Source organism: Nematolebias whitei, chromosome 2 (assembly GCF_014905685.2).
Source record: "Nematolebias whitei isolate Nwh7 chromosome 2, NemWhi1, whole genome shotgun sequence".
Taxonomy (NCBI): domain Eukaryota; kingdom Metazoa; phylum Chordata; class Actinopteri; order Cyprinodontiformes; family Rivulidae; genus Nematolebias; species Nematolebias whitei.
In genome coordinates, this window is record NC_056499.1 from 569,275 (window position 1) to 588,661 (window position 19,387).

General features: G+C 40.9%; 1 protein-coding gene across 1 annotated transcript in view; it reads right to left on the reverse strand.

Moving 5' to 3' along the window:
• Positions 1-19,387, reverse strand: part of kif18a (kinesin family member 18A) — a 170,484-nt gene that overhangs the window by 15,915 nt on the left and 135,182 nt on the right. Inside the window, exon 13 of the mRNA XM_037689400.1 lies at positions 18,699-18,755. Within this exon, the coding sequence (XP_037545328.1) occupies positions 18,699-18,755 (57 nt within the window). The remainder of the gene's footprint in view (positions 1-18,698; positions 18,756-19,387) is intronic.

Below are 19,387 nucleotides of genomic sequence, written 5' to 3' on the forward strand. Positions count from 1 at the left end.
ATCAGGCTGGTGGTGTTGTTGCTCCAGCTGAGGTTGTCATTCATGTGTACACCCAAGTACTTGTAGCTGGAGACCACTTCCACCGCAGATCCTCTTATGTTCAGGGGGGTGTAGGTGTTTTTGTTCCTTCTGAAGTCCACAATCATCTCCTTTGTCTTCTTCACATTGATGTGAAGGTTATTCTCTCTGCACCAGCACTCCAGGTGTTCCACCTCTTGCCTGTAGCTGGATTCATCATTGTTTGTGATGCATCCCACCACCGCTGTATCATCTGCAAACTTTACAATGTGACAGCCTGGATGGGTAGCTGCACAATCATACGTGAGCAGAGTAAACAGGAGGGGGCTCAACACACATCCCTGAGGAGAGCCAGTGCTGAGGGTTATGGTGGAGGAGGAGAGGTTGTGGATCCTCACTAACTGTGGTCTGTTTCATAAATCCCGCTCACGAATAGATTACTTCCTTGTTTCAAGAGAGCTCTTATCAAAAATCAAACAATGTCAGTATGATAGCATCGTGATCAGTGATCATGCAGCAATCTCACTGAATATTCACATAGAAAAATTTACCCATAACCCCCCAAACTGGAGGTTTCAAGCAAGATGGCTACAGAATCCAGATTTTATTAAATTTATAGGGAAGAAAATAGATAATTACTTTGAGTTAAACACAGATCAAACCTGTGCCTCGGTGAGATGGGAGGGATTCAAAGCATATATTAGAGGAGAGATTATTGGCTTTACGAGTACAAAGAATAAACAACAAAGAAAACGAATGGAAACTCTGGATGAACAGATCAAATCTTTAGAGTTAGAATTAAACATTAGTGAGGATGCAATAAAGCAAGGTGAATTGTTACGTTTGAGAACTGAGTATAATAAATTATCTTCTGATGCAGCAGCAAAAAGTTTAATGTGGCTAAAACAGTCTTATTATGACCAAGGCGAGAAAGCAGGAAAACTCTTGGCATGGAGAATTAAGAAAATGCAAAGTGAAAGAGCAATTAATAGTATTAAGACCTCTTCAGGAAATGTAACAGTAGATCCATCTGAAATTAATGATAGTTTTAAAGAATTTTATGAAAATTTGTATAAATCAGAATGCTTACAGACATCAGAAGAACGAGACATATTTTTAGACCAACTTCAGTTTCAAACATTAACAGAGGACACAAAGCAGGAATTAGACAGAAATCTAACTATTGAAGAGATATCACAGGCCATCAAAAGCATCAACAGTGGTAAGGCACCCGGGCCAGATGGCTTCCCGATTGAATTTTACAAAACCTTCCAAGAAAAATTAATAATTCCGCTTTTTAACATGTATGAAGAAGCATTTCAAAACGAGTCTCTCCCGCCCACTCTGAGACAGGCAAGGATTATTTTGATATTGAAACCTGGTAAACCTCCTGAAGAGTGCTCATCATTCAGACCGATAAGTCTGATGGGGGTTGATACTAAAATACTGTGTAAAGTTTTAGCAAGAAGATTAGACCCCTATATATCACTTCTGGTTCATAATGATCAAAATGGCTTTGTACCAAAACGCCAGGGGTTCCATAATATAAGAAGAGTTCTAAATATAATTCATGAGAAATTTAATGCTAAGGATACAGCTTTATTATCACTTGATGCTCGTCAGGCCTTTGACAGAATAGAGTGGTCATATTTATTTAACGTCCTCCCGAGATATGGATTTGGAAAAAACTTTTTGAAATGGGTCAAACTTTTGTATACAGATCCTAAAGCCAGTGTTTTAACAAACAATATGGTCTCTAAACCTATCACATTGGAACGTTCTACACGCCAGGGATGTCCCTTATCTCCAATGTTATTTATCCTGGCTATAGAACCCCTGGCCGTGATGATCAGAACACGAACAGACTTATTCGGTATCCAGGTAGGAGATCAAGAGCATAGGTTGGCCCTGTATGCTGATGACCTGATTGTTTTTATGACAAAGCTGAGCATTAGCATACCAAATTTAATGCAACAAATGGAGCTATTTGGACGATTCTCCAGCTATAATATAAATGACTCAAAATCCTCCATGTTACTTCTGAACAAGGATGAAAGAATGAATCCAACTATACAAACCCCGTTTATTAATGCAAGGGAGGGATTTGTGTATCTTGGAGTTAAAATCACTCCAGACGTCAAAACCATTGTATCAACAAATTATGACCCTCTGATTAATGACGTGAAGGAGTCTCTAAATAAATGGATGATAATGCCCATATCAATGATTGGCCGTATAAACATGATCAAAATGAACATATTACCAAAATTTTTATATCTGTTTCAATCACTTCCTTTACCTCTTCCCAAATTATTCTTTGAAGAGTTAAATAGTATATTTAACAGATTCATTTGGAATAACAAAAAACCTAGATTAAGACTTCGCCTGCTGTACCTGCCATATGAAAGAGGGGGGTTACAACTCCCTAATTTTAAATTGTATTACTGGTCTGCACAGTTGCGTTCAGCCATGTTCTACTTTTCTTCTGGAACACCTCCAGCCTGGGTAAAAATTGAACAAACATCAGTAACAAATCTTAAATTAAATCTGTATTTATATTCTGCAAGCCCAAAAAATCTGGGAAAAATGACCAATAACCCTTTTTTAAAAACCCCAATAAGTATCTGGTACAAGACCCATCAATATGTGGGAGATAATTCTCCCATCTCTCGTTTTTCACCTCTTTGGGGCAACTCTTGTTTTAAGGCAGGAAGAGCGGATGGGGGTTTTAAAATCTGGGCAGATAAAGGAGTACAGAAGGTGGCAGACCTTTATAAAGATGGTACCCTTCTCACATTTGATCAGTTATGCCAAATATACAACATTCCAAAGAAACATTTTTTTAAATACTTACAAGTTAAACATTTCATTAAGTCAAAATATAAACAGATTGTCTCTGAACCACCATTATCATACTTGGAGAATATTATACTGCAAAATTTGGAGAGGAGAGGTCATATTTCTTTATTTTATACAGCTCTACTAACACATGATAAGGAGTCTACCACCGATAAATTGGATGCATGGAAATCGGACATCCAAGATGAGATAGAGGAGGCAGACTGGGAAGCTGCATGTTTAAAAGCTCAAAAACAATCAATTAACACAAGGATGAAACTCCTTCAATACAAATGGTTGATGAGAACCTACATAACCCCAGTCAGGCTGAATCGCTGGTCCCCTGACATTCCAGACAGCTGTACTAAATGTTTAGATGAAAAGGGTACTCTGCTGCATTGTGTATGGAGCTGTCCAAAGATACAGCACTACTGGGAATCAGTTATACAAACTTTGTCTAAGATTGTTAGAGTAAATATACCTGTTGATGTAAAAATGTGTGTGTTAGGTATATACCCAGAGGATTGTGTTTTTACTTCCAGACAGTTAAAATTGATTGACTTTGGACTCCTGCAGGCCAGGAGGTTAATATCTTTGTACTGGAAGAAAATGGATGTACTCTCAAATCATGTGTGGGTGAAGGAGATGGCATCTTGTATTGTACTGGAACGACTTACTTATATCGTCAGAGGTAAAGGATTAGACTTTGAAGAAATATGGTCACCGTTAACTGAATTTCTGAGACATTACAAGGGAAAATAATTCAGAAAAGGATGCTTGGAGCTGAGCTTTATCTTATCTTATTTTATTATATAGATATATGCTGTTTTTTTTTTATTTATTTTTATTTATTTATTTATTTATTTATTTATTTTTTATTATTTTAATTTAGTCACATACATTCATTTATTTTTTTATCATTTTTTTATTTATTTGTTTATTTTTTGTTATATTTGTTTACTTTGGGGATTATGTTGTTTATTGGAAAACAATGTTAATTGTACTATTATCATTTGCTTGTTTTATAAGATAAAAAATAAAAAAAAAATTAAAAAAAAATTAAAAAAACTGTGGTCTGTTTGTTAAAAAGTCTAGTACCCAGTTGCAGATGGAGGGGCTTAGTCCTAGTGTGGATAGTTTGTCCATCAGGGTTTGGGGGATCATGGTGTTGAAGGCGGATGTGAAGTCCACAAAGAGCAAATGGACGTAGGAGTCCTTCTGCTCCAGGTGGTTGAGCGCAGTGTGGACCACAGAGGAGATTGCATCCTCTGTTGATCGGTTCTCACGGTATGCGTACTGATGAGGGTCCTCGTTGATGTTGATGGTTGTTTTGATGCGAGTCTTGACCAGTTTTTTGAAGCATTTAGCGACTATCGGGGTGAGGGCCACTGGCCGATAGTCATTCAGACCAGTCACTGTAGAGCTTTTTGGGACTGGGATGATGGTGGCAGTCTTCAGGCAGGTGGGAACTGTCTCCAGGGTAAGTGAGGTGTTAAATATGTCTGCCAGCACCTCACAGAACTGATCAGCACATTCCTTCAACACTTTTCCGGGGATGTTGTCTGGGCCAGTTGCTTTGTGCGGATTAATCCTCCTGAAGGTACTCCTTACTTCTGCTGAGGTCACGCTGAGATGCTCTTCATCCGGTGGTGAGGTGAGTCTGGTGCTGGGTGGTCTGTTCGGGTCTTCAAAGTGTGCATAGAACTTGTTGAGGGCATCAGGCAGAGATGGGTCTTTGGGGCATTGTTCACTCCTTCCTTTATAATCTGTTATGCACTTAATGCCCCTCCACATGCTCCGAGGGTCTTGTGAGATGAATTGACCCTCGATCCTCTTTGCATATGTGGCCTTGGCCCTCTTAATACCAGCAACCAGCTCTTTTCTTGTCCTACTCAGCTCCTCTGAGCTTCCAGACCTGAAGGCAGTGTTCCTGGCTTCCAGCAGGGTACGCACCTCTGCATTCAGCCAAGGTTTTCTGTTTGGGTAGCTTGATGTGGGTAGAAGGATTATTAATTAAATTATGTCAAATGGGGATCAATGGAAAGATGTTGAACTGGGTTCAAACTTTTTATCAGACAGAACAATAGAAGTGATAATTGGGCAAGAACTATCAAGAAAATTTACAGTAGAAAATGGGATGCCACAAGGAAGCATCTTAAGGCCGTTATCGTTTTCCATAATGATAAATGATATATTTACAGACATTGAGAAAGAAATGGGATGTTCATTATTTGCGGATGATGGAGCCATATGGAAAAGAGGTAGAAATACAGAATTTGTTATAAAAAATACAAGATATGATAATTAGAATAGAAAAATGGGCATTTCAATGGGGATTTAAGTTCTCAATAGAAAAAACAAAAGTTATGATGTTTACACAGAAAAGAATGAGAGGAAATAAAATTAAAATTATATAATCAAGAATTAGAACAAGTAAAAAGTGTAAAGTTTTTAGGAGTATGGTTTGATGAAAAAATAATATGGAAGATACATATACAGAAAATTGTCAATAAATGTAAGAAAATATTAAACATTATGAGATGTTTGGCTGGCAGTGACTGGGGAGCAGATAGAGGAGCTTTAAAACAAATATATACAGGATTAGTCAGATCAAACATTGATTATGGAAGCATCATTTATGGATCAGCAGCAAAAACTCATCTGGAAAAATTAGATACAACATCAGGCGTTAAGAATCTGCACAGGAGCGTTCAACACTACACCAACAACAGCGCTAGAAGTAGAAATGGGAGAAATGCCTTTAGATCCAAGAAGAACACAACTAGCAATAAATTACTGGATAAACTTACAAAGCAATAACCCGGATCATCCAACACTTGATACACTAAACCCATGCTGGGAGAAAGAGAAGAAACAAACAAGAAGTTCTGGATGGATCATAAGAAAGTAAAACAGAAGAAGTTCAAATACATCATTTGAAATAAGTCCACATTTACCACTATCAGTTTTACCACCCTGGATTTTACCAACAGCAACAGTCGACATGACACTAATGGAAAGGAAAAAGGACAGGACATACATCATAGATTCACACACAGTACAGACTTATATAAACAGTTATTATCAGTACATTCAAATAAATACAGACGCATCAAAAACAAATGGAAAAATAGGAATAGCTTTTATAGTACCGGAATTTCAAATAAAAATAGGAAAACGAATCACCAACGACTTGTCAGTATATACAGGAGAGATGTTAGCAGTTTTATTGGCAGTGCAGTGGGTGGAAGAAGTAAAACCATTAAAAACAATAATCTGTTCAGATTCAAGTTCCACATTGTTCAGTTTGGAGCACGGTCATTCAGACAGCAGGCCAGATGTTTTATTAGAAATATACCACACATTATTCAGAACACAAAGGATGGGATTAACAGTGACATTGTTACGGGTACCAGCGCACATTGGGATAGAAGAAAACGAGATGGCAGATAAGATGGAAAAGAAGGCAACTCAGAATCACTTTAACTTCACAGTAAATACAAGTACATCAGAGGTAAAAAGTATCATCAGACAAAAACTGAGGAGAGTGGCAGAAAAGGAAGATGGTTTTATAGGATCAAAAAGACAGTAGGAGAAACGAGAAGTGGAAGAAGGAGCAGAAAGGAGGAAAGATTAATAACAAGATTGAGATTTGGACATACGGGACTGAATTATTCATTATTTCAAATAAAGAAACAATACAGGAAAATGTGAGCACTGTGGACAAGATGAAACTAAACAACATGTGATACTGGAATGTCAGAAATATGCAGCAGAACGAAGATTTATGAAGAGAGTTTGAAAAGATAAAAGAAAAACTTAATATAATAGATGCATTACAACACAACTTGGAGAGCAAACATATACAAATTATAATTAGATATTTTAAGAAAACAAAGTTGATTAATAGAATTTGAAATATATATAGTTTACTCATACATATACATAGAACTATCCGATAATGAATCACACTCCATACCAGTGGTGGCGGTAATGCACACTTACAGTTTTTTGCCAACCGCCATTAAACTCATCAAGAAGAAGAAGTCTGGTGCCAGAATATCGAAAGCCCTTGGTGAGTAGTCTTCCAACGTTTCTCTTTAGTATCCTGATTTTGCTCACAGTCTCCTGCCTGCCCCTCGACCTCTGAATTTTGTCTAGCCCTTTTGTACCTCTGCTCATCTGCCTTTTTGCTGCCTTTATCTGCTTGTTTTTTGGACTCAGAGTATTGCCTTGCTCTCTTTGGTACCGTCTCCTTTATCAGATCCTGTTGCCAACCTTGTTTCTGCCCACGACTCTGCCTCTGGATCGCCCACTCAAGACCACGTCGCATACCAGCCCTCGGTGACGTTTCCGCGCTGTTCAGCGCTCTGCCTCTGGCCCATTGAGCCTTTCAAGACCCAGCTCCGGCTCCTTGACCACCAACACCAACCAAGACTGGCAGCTCTTTGTTTATTAATAAAACCTTTTAAACCTCTTCTGGATTCTTGTGGTTCTGATCCAACCTTAATCAATACAGTATATTCTGGCCAAGTGGATCACCCACAAGGTTCAGAATGGTGAGCTGGTGTAGAGGGAGCCATTAGTAAATTAGAGAATGGCATGAATGAAATTGTAAACATGCTTAAAAACATGTCCCCTCGAAATCCACCACCACAGGATCCTGTTCCTGCTTCTGGACTCGTACCAGCTGGACCACAAGCTACAGTACCGCACGAGCCACGATTGACACCATCTGAGTTATTTAAAGGTGAGCCAGAACAATGTCGGCCATTTTTAATTCAGTGTGATATCCATTTTCAGCTCCAGCCGTCCTATTTCCCCACTGAGCGCTCCAAGGTGGCATATGTGATATTGCAGTTATCTGGCAAGGCCAAGACCTGGGGGACCTCTGAATGGCAACGTAACTCAAGGTGCTGTTCCTCTTTTGTTGCTTTTTCTAAAGAACTGTGTAGAATTTTTGACCCTGTGCTCCCTGAGAGGGAGGCGGCGCGTCTACTTTTATCTATCAAGCAGGGCAGCCGCAGAGTGACAGAGTACATTATTGACTTCCATGCCATCGCCACGGGCAGTCATTGGAACGAGAAGGCTCTATCTGATGCTTTTTTCCGGGGACTTTATGATGAGATCAAGGATGCCCTGGCAACTAAGAGGTATCCCGACACGTTACAGAGACTCGAGGACCTCCTCTACTGGTTCCCCTCAGGTTCTACTACCTTGTCCTTTACTGGTTCCCCTCAGGGCTGTTCTTTCGCCTCTTTTATTTATTTTATACACAAACGATTGTCGCAGCCATTTCCCTCAGCGTCACATTGTAAAGTTTGCTGATGACTCTGTCATCCTGTCCCTTCTGAGCAGTGATGACCCAGACCCTGGGCCTGTGATTGGGGACTTCACGGAATGGTGTGAGTCTTCCTTTTTAAAGCTAAATGTTTTTAAGACAAAGGAGATGGTCATTGATTTCAGAAAAAAATCTTCAGTTGCAGCTCCCGTGGTCATTAACGGTGAAGCTGTGGAGATGGTGCAACAATATAAATACCTAGGAATTGTTCTTGATGATAAATTGACCTTTGACCTCTACGTGAACTCACTTTGTAAAAAGGCCCACCAAAGGATGTATTTTTATCGGAAGCTTTGTGGTTTTAATGCTGATTCAACTTTTATGAGAATGTTTTATTCATGTTTTATTGAGTCTATTTTAACCTTTACCTTTATCTGTTGGTTTGGACTTTTGACATGTAAAAACAGGGGCAAACTCTCGGGGATTGTCAGGATGTGCAGCAAAACTGCTGGCATAGACCTACGAAACCTCGCTGACCTACACAAGGTGAGGTCAGTGAATAAGGCCAGGCAGATTCTGGCAGATGCTGATCTTCCACTCCATGGTGAGTTCAGGTTGCTTCCATCTGGACGCAGATTTCTACAGCCCAGATGTAGAACAAACAGACTGAAAAACTCATTCATCCCCATAGCAATCAGGTTTCTCAATGAACGCTAATTTCAATACTGTTACTTTAATGTCTTAATGTCTTGTGTATATATGTATGCATATGTATATATGTGTATGTGTGTGTATGTGCATGTGTGTGTGTATGTACACATCTACTGACTGTGAAACTAATTGCCCCTCTGGGATAATAAAGATACTTGAACTTGAGCCAGGGAGAAAGACTATAGGTCACAAAGAACCATGGGTGAGTTCAGGCCTCCTAAAGTTCCATTACCTGTTGGACCTCCTTCTCTGTCACTTCAGGAAAAACCCATGCAAATTGGCTGCAGTCGCCTGACCACAGAGGAACAAGAACGAAGATGACGTAATCACCTTTGATTTTACTGCGGCCAAGGTTCACATTACATCTCGAGATGTCCGTTAAAAGGCCAAGTTCAGCAGGTGCGAGGAGATGCCTGCTGAGTAAGACCCGGAACTATTCAATCTCCTCATCTCTCACCGTTCCTGCCAAGCTCTCTCTGGAGTGTAGGGATCCCATCCAGATCCAGACTTTCATCAACTCAGGGGCTGACTCTGAATTCATCGATCAGCACTTCGCAACTGCGGCAGGTATCAAGCTTCTTCCCTCACCTAAACCCCTGGCTGTTGTCGCTCTTGACAGTCACCCACTTCACTCCTCTTCACTGATCATCGAACCTGTGTATATGAGTTTGGGGGGCAACCACAAGGAGAAACTGACTTTTTTGTGATTAATTCTCCTCAGACCCCTGTGATTCTGGGGGCAACCTGGCTGTGCAAACACAACCCCCAGATCGATTGGAGGTCTTGGGGTGGTCCGAGGAGTGTTCATCAACCTGCTTGTTCAAGGCAGTTCTTCCATCAATCCCCGCCAAGCAGATTGAGTAGACCTACCCAGATTTGTCAAAGGTTCCTAAAGTTTACCATGATTTAAAAGAAGTGTTTAATAAAGCCAGAGCAGCTTCATTACCGCCTCACAGACCTTATGACTGTGCCATTGACCTGATTCCTGGTACCACGCCTCCTAAAGGTGCACTATACTCATTATCTGCTCCCGAACAAACCTCCATGCAAACTTATATTAAATAATCTTTACAAGCAGGTCTCATCAGACCATCAGCTTCCCCAGCCGGTGCTGGTTTTTTCATTGTTAAAAAGGACGGGTCACTCAGACCCTGTATAGATTATAAGGGTTTAAACAAAGTGACTATAAAGAACAAGTACCCCCTTCCCCTTATGGTTTCAGCTTTTGATCTCATTGAGGGGGCCACAATTTTCTCAAAACTTGATCTTGGAAATGCTTATCATTTGGTTCGAATCAGAGAGGGGAATGAGTGGAAAATGGCGTTTAACACGCCAAATGGACACTACAAGTACCTAGTTATGCCTTTTGGTCTCACTAATGCCCCCGCTGTGTTTCAGGCTTTGGTAAATGATGTACTCAGAGACATGATTAATTTGTTTGTTTTTGTTTATTTGGACGACATTCTCATTTTTTCTAAAGACCCACACACTCACCAGAAACATGTTCGTGTAGTATTAACTAGGCTCCTTCAGAACAACTTATTTGTAAAAGCAGAGAAATGCGAATTTCATCAATCTTCTACTTCATTTCTAGGTTTTGTCATTTCACCCAATCAGATTCAAATGGACAGTAACAAGGTATCTGCAGTGTTAGACTGACCCATACCCAAGGACAAACAACAACTGCAGAGATTTTTGGGGTTCGCCAATTTTTATAGGCGATTTATTAAGAACTTCAGCAGTATCGCTAGTCCTCTCCATGCACTCACATCATCCACTACTAAGTTCACATGGACTTATGCCGCTGACTCTGCCTTTCACAAACTCAAAGTTTTGTTCTCCTCAGCTCCCATCCTCCACACCCGACCCTGAAAGACCATTTGTTGTAGAGGTAGATGCTTCTGGGGTTGGTGCAGGGGCCATTTTAAGTCAACATGGTGAGGACGGGAAATTTCATCCTTGTGCTTATTTTTCTAAGGGTCTCACTCCTGCTGAACGCAACTACGATGTTGGAGAGCGTAAACTACTGGCTGTGAAGCTCGCGTTGGAAGAGTGGCGGCACTAGTTGGAGGGCGCCAAGGTTCCATTTCAGGTTTGGACTAATCATAAAACTCTTGAATATCTTAAATCGGCCAAACGACTCAACCCCAGACAGGCCAGGTGGGCATTATTCTTTGCTCGTTTTGACTTTATTTTGTCTTACAGACCCGGCCACAAAAACACTAAACCAGATGCTCTGTCCAGAGTGATGGAGGACAATTCCCACCCAATAAACCAAGGCGAGAAATATATCCTTCCCAATGCCCGCCTGGCCATCACCCAGCTAGAAAGGGATCTTCTCCAAGCAAACCAGTTGCGCCCTCCACCAGCTGCATGTCCCTCCAACAGGCTATTTGTTTCACCCGTTCGAGTCAAAGACGTGTTAAAATTTTGTCACTCCTCTCGCCTGTTTTGCCATCCTGGCATTGCTAAGACTCTTGCACTAGTTCGAGCCCAGTTTTGGTGGGCTACACTACCGAGATGTAAAGACTTATGTACTCTCCTGTCATGTTTGTAATCAGACTAAGACCTCACGTCGCCCCCCTTCCGGTTTGCTTCACCCTCTTCCCATTCCCTCTCGTCCATGGTCCCATATTAGTTTAGATTTTATCACTGGTCTTCCCCTCTCAGCTGGCAATACAGTTATTTTGACTGTTATTGATCATTTCTCCAAACAGGTTCACTTGGACCCACTTCCTAAACCCCCCACATCCAAAGAACTCGCCTCTGTCATGGTCCGTGAAGTTTTTCAACTCCACGGGCTGCCCACCAATATAGTTTCTGACAGAGGTCCGCAGTTTGTTTCCAAGTTCTGGAAGGAGTTTTGCGACCTCTTGGGGGTATCCATCAGTCTCTTGTCTGGGTTCCATCCCCAAATGGATGGCCAGATGGAAAGGGCCAACCAGGAGGTTGAGACCAAGCTGAGGGGCCTTTGTCGGAAATACCCCAGTAAGTGGTCCTCCAATCTCCCCTGGGTGGAACATGCTTTGAACTCTGTCCCCTCTTCCACCACTGGTCTGTCCCCATTTTTTGTTGTATCTGGTTTTCAACTCCCTCTGTTTTCTTTTCAGGAGCGCGGGACTCGAGTTACCTCTGCCCTCAAGTCAGTCCTTCGTTGTAAACGCACCTGGTGGAGAGCCAGGAAGGCCCTCCTGGAGACCTCCGCAGCCTACGTTAAAGGGGCCAATCGACAGAAGTCTCAACAACCTCTTTATCAAGAGGGTCAGGAGGTTTGGCTCTCCACCAAGGACCTGCCTCTTAAGCTCGAGTCTCGCAAGCTCGCCCCCCGATTCATTGGCCCATTCCCCATATCTAAAATTTTCAATCCAGTTTCTGTTCGCCTTCGCCTTCCCGTCACTTTGTATTCACCCATCTTTCCATGTATCCCGTATCAAGCCCTTTACCCAGTTCCCGTTGCACCCAGCACCTGATTCCGCCCCTCTCACCCGTCTGATTGATGGGGCTCCTGCCTACTCAGTGAGACACCTCCTCTGGTCCAGGAGATGGGGGCACAGTCTTCACTACCTGTTAGATTGGGAGGGATACGGCCCGGAGGAGCTCTCTTGGGTTCCAGCCCGCAACATCCTGGACCGCAGCCTCATCCGGGACTTCCACAGATGACATCCGGACCAACCAGATGGCACGTCTGGAACCGTGCCTTGAGTTGGGGATCGGTCACGATGCACACTTTTGTTCTTTGCTAAAACACTCTTTTCACTGCTTGCGTTCTAGTTTTCTTTATGTTCATTTGGTTTCTGTCAGCTCTGCTTCCTATCTGCAGCTTTGTCCGTCAAACCTCCTCTCGCTGCAGCTCGTTAGTGTTCATGGGAAACACCTGTGCTCTGGTGAATAAAAGCTTCTCTCCCTCACAGTCTGGTGCCAGAATATCGAAAGCCCTTGGTGAGTAGTCTTCCAACGTTTCTCTTTAGTATCCTGATCTTGTTCACAGTCTCCTGCCTGCCCCTCGACCTCTGATTTTTGTCTTGCCCTTTTGTACCTCTGCTCATCTGCCTTTTTGCTGCCTTTACCTGCTTGTTTTTTGGACTCAGAGTATTGCCTTGCTCTCTTTGGTACCGTCTCCTTTATCAGATCCTGTTGCCAACCTTGCTTCTGTCCACGACTCTGCCTCTGGATCGCCCACTCAAGACCACGTCGCATACCAGCCCTCGGTGACGTTTCCGTGCTGTTCAATGCTCTGCCTCTGGCCCATTGAGCCTTTCAAGACCCAGCTCCGGCTCCTTGACCACCAACACCAGCAGAGAGTGGCACCCCTTTGTTTATTAATAAAACCTTTAAAATCTCTTCTGGATTCTTGTAGTTCTGATCCAACCTCAACCATTACAGGTATACAATCCAACAATTTTCAGTCAGGTTATCTAAAGAGTTTTTTTTTTATTTTTTGTGCTGAAATGTTTCACCTTCACAACAAAGTCCATGCTCAATAATCCTTGTATACCTGGATTATTGAACACGGACTTTGTTGTTTTCAACCAGTTTGACAAGATTGTCAACAAGGAAGAGGGCCGGCAATGGAGGAGGGGGCGTACCAAAGAGACTATCTTATCATAACTGGTTTGTTCCACTTTGGAGTAAGCTATTGGGGGAAGAATCAATTTTGTTGTGTGTTTCCTTGACTGATGAAGCCTTCTGGATTGAAGGCGAAACGTTTCGGCACAAAAAAAACTGTCCAGATGACCTGACTGAAAAATGTTGGAGCTTTACTTTAAGTTGAACTTTCCTCAACACCCTGCTTTATTAACAATGATTTAAAATAAACAAAAGCTTTAAGAAGAAATGACCGTGTTGTAAACTTATCCAAAGGTTGGTGGTTCAACCCCCGCTTCATAATGTGTCAAAGTATTTTTGAACCAAACATTTAAGTGTAAAACACCTACAGTGTAGCTCACTTATATTACAAACCGGATTCCAAAAAAGTTGGAACAATCAATCAACCTTTATTTCTACAGGTAAATCCCATTGAGCCTCGAGGACTCATTTACAAGAGAGACCTGGTTTCAACAAAGAAAGATGACAACAATGGACAACAGCAACAACAATAAGCAGTTATAAAAACTCATACTACAGTTTTTTTTTTTTTTTTTAAACAAATAGGATGGCTAAAAGGAAAAAGGTAACAAAACAAAAAACAGCTAGATTCCAAGACAAATGTAGAAAACTAAAACCAATTGTGAATAAAAACTGAATGCAATGATGTGGAGGTGGCAAATGTCAATATTTTATTCGTAATGTAACATAGATGACAGATCAAAAGTTTAATCTGAGTAAATGTAACATTTTAAAGGAAAAATATGTTGATTCAAAATTTCACAGTGTCAACAAATCCCAAAAAAGTTTGGACAAGTAGCAATAAGTGGCTGGAAAAAGGAAACTGAGAATATAACGAACAGCTGGAAGACCAATTAACACTAATTAGGTCAATTGATTGGGTATAAAAAGAGCTTTTCAGAGTGTCAGTGTCTCTCAGAAGCCAAGATGGTAAGAGGATCACCAATTCCACCATTGTTGCACAGAAAGATAGTGCAGCAATACCAGAATGGTGTTACCCAGCGTAAAATAGCAAAGACTTTTAAGTTATCATCATCAATCGTGCATAACATCATCAAAAGATTCAGAGAATCTGGAACAATCGCTGTGCGTAAAGGTCAAGGCTGTAAAACTCTACTGGATTCTCGTGATCTTCGGGCCCTTAAACGTCACTGCACCTCAAACAGGAATGCCACTGTCAAGGAAATAACAGAATGGGCTCAGGAATACTTCCAGAAAGCATCGTCAGTGAACACAATCCACCGTGCCATCCGCCATTGCCAGCTGAAACTCTACAGTGCAAAGAGGAAGCCATTTCTAAGCAAGCTCCACAAGCTCAGACGTTTGCACTGGGCCAGGGGTCATTTAAAATGGAGTGTGGCAAAATGGAAGACTGTTCTGTGGTCAGATGAGTCACGATTTGAAGTTCTTTATGGAACACTGGGACGCCATGTCATCCGGACCAGAGAGGACAAGGATAGCCCAAGTTGTTATCAACGCTCCGTTCAGAAGCCTGCATCACTGTTGGTATGGGGTTGCATGAGCGCTTGTGGCATGGGCAGCTTGCATGTCTGGAAAGGCACCATTAATGCAGAGAACTATGTTCAGGTTCTAGAACAACATGTGCTCCCATCTAGACGTCATCTCTTTCAGGGAAGACCCTGCATTTTTCAACACGATAACGCCAGACCACATTCTGCAGCAATCACAACATCATGGCTACATAGGAGAAGGATCCGGGTACTGGAATGGCCAGCCTGCAGTCCAGATCTTTCACCTATAGAGAACATTTGGCGCATCATAAAGAGGAAGGTGCGACAAAGAAGGCCCAAGACGATTGAACAGTTAGAGGCCTGTATTAGACATGAATGGGAGAGCATTCCTATTTCTAAACTGGAGAAACTGGTCTCCTCTGTCCCCAGACGTCTGTTGAGTGTTGGAAGAAGAAGGGGGGATGCCCCACAGTGGTAAAAATGGACTTGTCCCAACTTTTTTGGGATTTGTTGACGCCATGAAATTTGGAAACAACAGATTTTTCCCTTAAAATGAAACATTCTCTCAGTTTAAACTTTTGATCTGTGATTTGTGTTCTATTCTGAATAAAATATTAGATGTTGGCACCTCCACATCATTGCATTCAGTTTTTATTCACAATTTGTTTAGTGTCCCAACTTTTTTGGAATCTGGTTTGTATTTTGTGTATCTGAAATTGCTTGAATTATAATTTTTTAGTGTGGTAACATTTTTATTTTATAAACTTTTCTTGCAGTCTAACTGCTTCTGCAAAACTTTGTGCTATATTAGCCATTTAGTTATATATCGTGCATAATGTATATTGTATTTATGACATTCAGTGCATTCAGGTGACGAGTGCCAACTTATAATTTTCTTAAGGTAAAAAATATTAAAAAAAGGTTAAAAATATTTTCCTCATACAAATACATAAAATCTAATAAGTTCTTTCAAAAACATTGCTCTTTTTTAAAACTGCTTATTCAGTTTTTACCCGTTAGTGTTCTGCTACTTTTAGCTAGCATTTTGCTAATTATAAAAAAAAAAAAAAAAAAATGGCTACTGCTCTGCTGCACTTAATCTTTAGCTAGCATTTGTCAAAGTTTCTTTGTCATATATGCACCTCATGTGGTACATGAGGTAGAATGAAATTGTGTACACAGAGTCACAGTTACATCCAACAATAGTATAAATTGTAAAGAACTAAGAACAACGGTAACTAAATACACCCTAAGCACTAAATAGCATAAAAACAATACGCCAAACAGCAGCACGAACATGAGTCTGTGTGAGCAGATGAGTACAAATGAATACAACATCATGAAATAAATCAGCGACATGAGATCAGCAGCATGGATAATCAGCAGCACATAACAATAAAAGTGGCATTACAGTGATTTTCTTCACAGTGATTATCCTGGTTAGATATTCATGAATCTAACAGCCTCAGGGTAGAAGCTGTTCCTCAGTCTAGTGGTTCTACACCTTATGTGTGTGCTGTGTGTGTAATGTGATCTCATTAACATTTACACTCCAGTAAGAGCACTCCGGTCTACCAACCAGTTCCTCTTAGATGTCCCCAGATCCAAACTGAAATCCAGAGGTGATCGGGCTTTTGCGGTTGCTGCTCCAAAACTGTGGAACAGTTTACCTGAGAATTTAAAGACCGCTCAGACTGTTGAGACTTTTAAATCTTTGCTCAAGACTCATCTGTATTCCTTGGCATTTCATCCACGCAGAGTCTGAGAACAAGTTGAGCTGATTTCATTGTTGTTGTGAGTTGTTTTTACTGTCAACTTATGTTTTTGAGTGGCACTAGATGCATTTTTACTCTTTTTTTTAATCTGTCTTAACTGTAAAGCACTTTGGTCAGCTTTTGTTGTTTTTATGTGCTATATAAATAAATTAACATTGACATTGCTGGGTGAGTGGGGTCCTTCATGATGCAGGTGGTCCTCTTCCTGCATCTGGAGGAGTAGATGTCTGTGATGGTGGGGAGACTGACTCCAACATCTTCTGTGCAGCCTTCACCACTCTCTGCAAAGCTTTTCTTTCTGCAGCTGTGCAGCCTCCATGCCACACGTTGATGCTGGAGCACAGGATGCTCTCCACTGCACACCTGTAGAAGGAGGTGAGGACTGAGCTTCCAGACCAGCTCGCCTCAGCCGTCTGAGGAAGTAGAGTCTCTGATGATCTTTCTTGATCAGGCTGGTGGTGTTGTTGCTCCAGCTGAGGTTGTTGTTCAGGTGCACACCCAAGTACTTGTAGCTGGAGACCACTTCCACCACAGATCCTCCTAAGTTGAGGAGGGGAGGGGGTGTAGGTGTGTTTGTTCCTTCTGAAGTCCACAACCATCTCCTTCATCTTCTTCACATTGATGTGAAGGTTATTCTCTTTGCACCAGCTCTCCAGGTGTTCCACCTCCTGCCTGTAGCTGGACTCATCGTTATTTTTGATGCATCCCACCACCGCTGTATCATCTGCAAACTTTACAATGTGACAGCCTGGATGGGTAGCTGCACAATCATACGTGAGCAGAGTAAACAGGAGGGGGCTCAACACACATCCCTGAGGAGAGCCAGTGCTGAGGGTTATGGTGGAGGAGGAGAGGTTGTGGATCCTCACTAACTGTGGTCTGTATGTTAAGTCCTGGACCCAGTTGCAAATGGAGGGGCTTAGTCCTAGTGTGAGTAGTTTGTCCATCAGGGTTTGGGGGATCATGGTGTTGAAGGCAGATGTGAACAGACGTCACTTTAGCTTTTAGCCAACACTTTGTCTGCTTTTAGCTTTCCAGTAGCTGTTGCTTCTTAAAGTTCTAGCTACAAATTAGCTACTAGCTAAAAGCTAGTATTCTGATTCTAGCTTTCAGTGAGTGTTCTGATTAGTTCAGCTTTAAGTGTTTTTGCATCTTTTCACTTTTCCTACCCAGTTTCAGCCTTTTCAGCAAATTTCAGCAAACTCCTTCAGCTCAGCATTTTCATAGAAAATCCAATTTCTCAAGTTGTTTCAGTGACTTAAATATATTTTGTGAAGGCAAAGCTTAAGTTGATATTTTCTATTGAGAATAGTTAGAACTACACAACCCACCTAAAGTTAAACAATTAGAGCATATGACAAAGATGAGCATTTATGAATGAATGAATAACTTGAATAAAAACAAAATGAAACTGTCTTGGCTTACAATGTATAAAAATTGATGAGACAGAGCGAGTTTTCTTTGTTCTTTTAAAAATTAGAAAAATTTTTATGCTCTGAGTTCAAATATTCCAGTAACTTGCCGACAAATTTAATAGCAGTTATGACCAACTCCCCAGGGTGTTTATATTTCATTTCCATTTAAGAAACTCTGGTCAATGAGCAGAATAATTTTCTTCTCATGTTTCATTTCCCACAATATGTTCCAATAAAACGTAGACCGAGTGCAGTAAATATCATTACAGACAATTTAAATGGCCATATTTCACAAATGTTTTGGTATTATACTTTCCCAAAGGTTCTCTGTGTGCTGAAGTCTTTGGATAAAATTGCTTGTGAGTTCTCACATCAATTCATCATTCAAGTTTTGGCCAGAACAAAATGTCTGTAGCACAACTTTAAATTAAATTATATTACAAGTATGAGTTTGATGGTGTTTTTAGTGCTTGATGCAACATATTTACAGCTAAAAAGAAAAACAAAAATGCAAAATTTTTGTTTTTCTTTTTAGCTGGCGGAGGAAAAATATAAAGTAAAAATAACAAAAGTGTCCATTTACCTTTAGGTGATGGAGCAGCATTGTACATGAATGTTTTTTTGGTTGGCCTCTCTGCACCTGAGAATAAAATTTAAAAATAAGTCTTAAAAAAGTGTAATACCAACATATAAAACTTTATATGTCTTTAAACATATTTAAAGACCATGCATTCTTCAAAGGAATGCATTGTCTGTTATGTCAGTTTTAGACCAAGACCCTCATATGTTCAGTTATAGTATTTTTGATCAAACCTTGTAAATTTAGTCATGGATGATCTCATGCAACGATGTGAGATTTTGCCAGATATGATACAGCTCAGAGTATGTGTTGAGGATCACTCTCAGTGACTATCATTCTAAATTTCATCCATCCATTATGTGATCCACCATGTTTCTTCTTCCTCTGAGTCGCGAGGGTACCTGGTGCCCATGTCCAGCTATTACTGTGTGTGAAGCGGGGTACACCCTAGACAGGTCTCCAGTCCATCACAGGGACACCTGGACAGGTCTCCAGTCCAGGGTAACAGACAAACAAGACAACCATTCTTTCATATATATACATATACACACACATATACATATACACACACACACATATACATATACACACACACACACATATACATATACACACACACACACATATACATATACACACACACACACATATATATATATATATATATCTCCCCCTCCCTCCCTCCCTCCCTC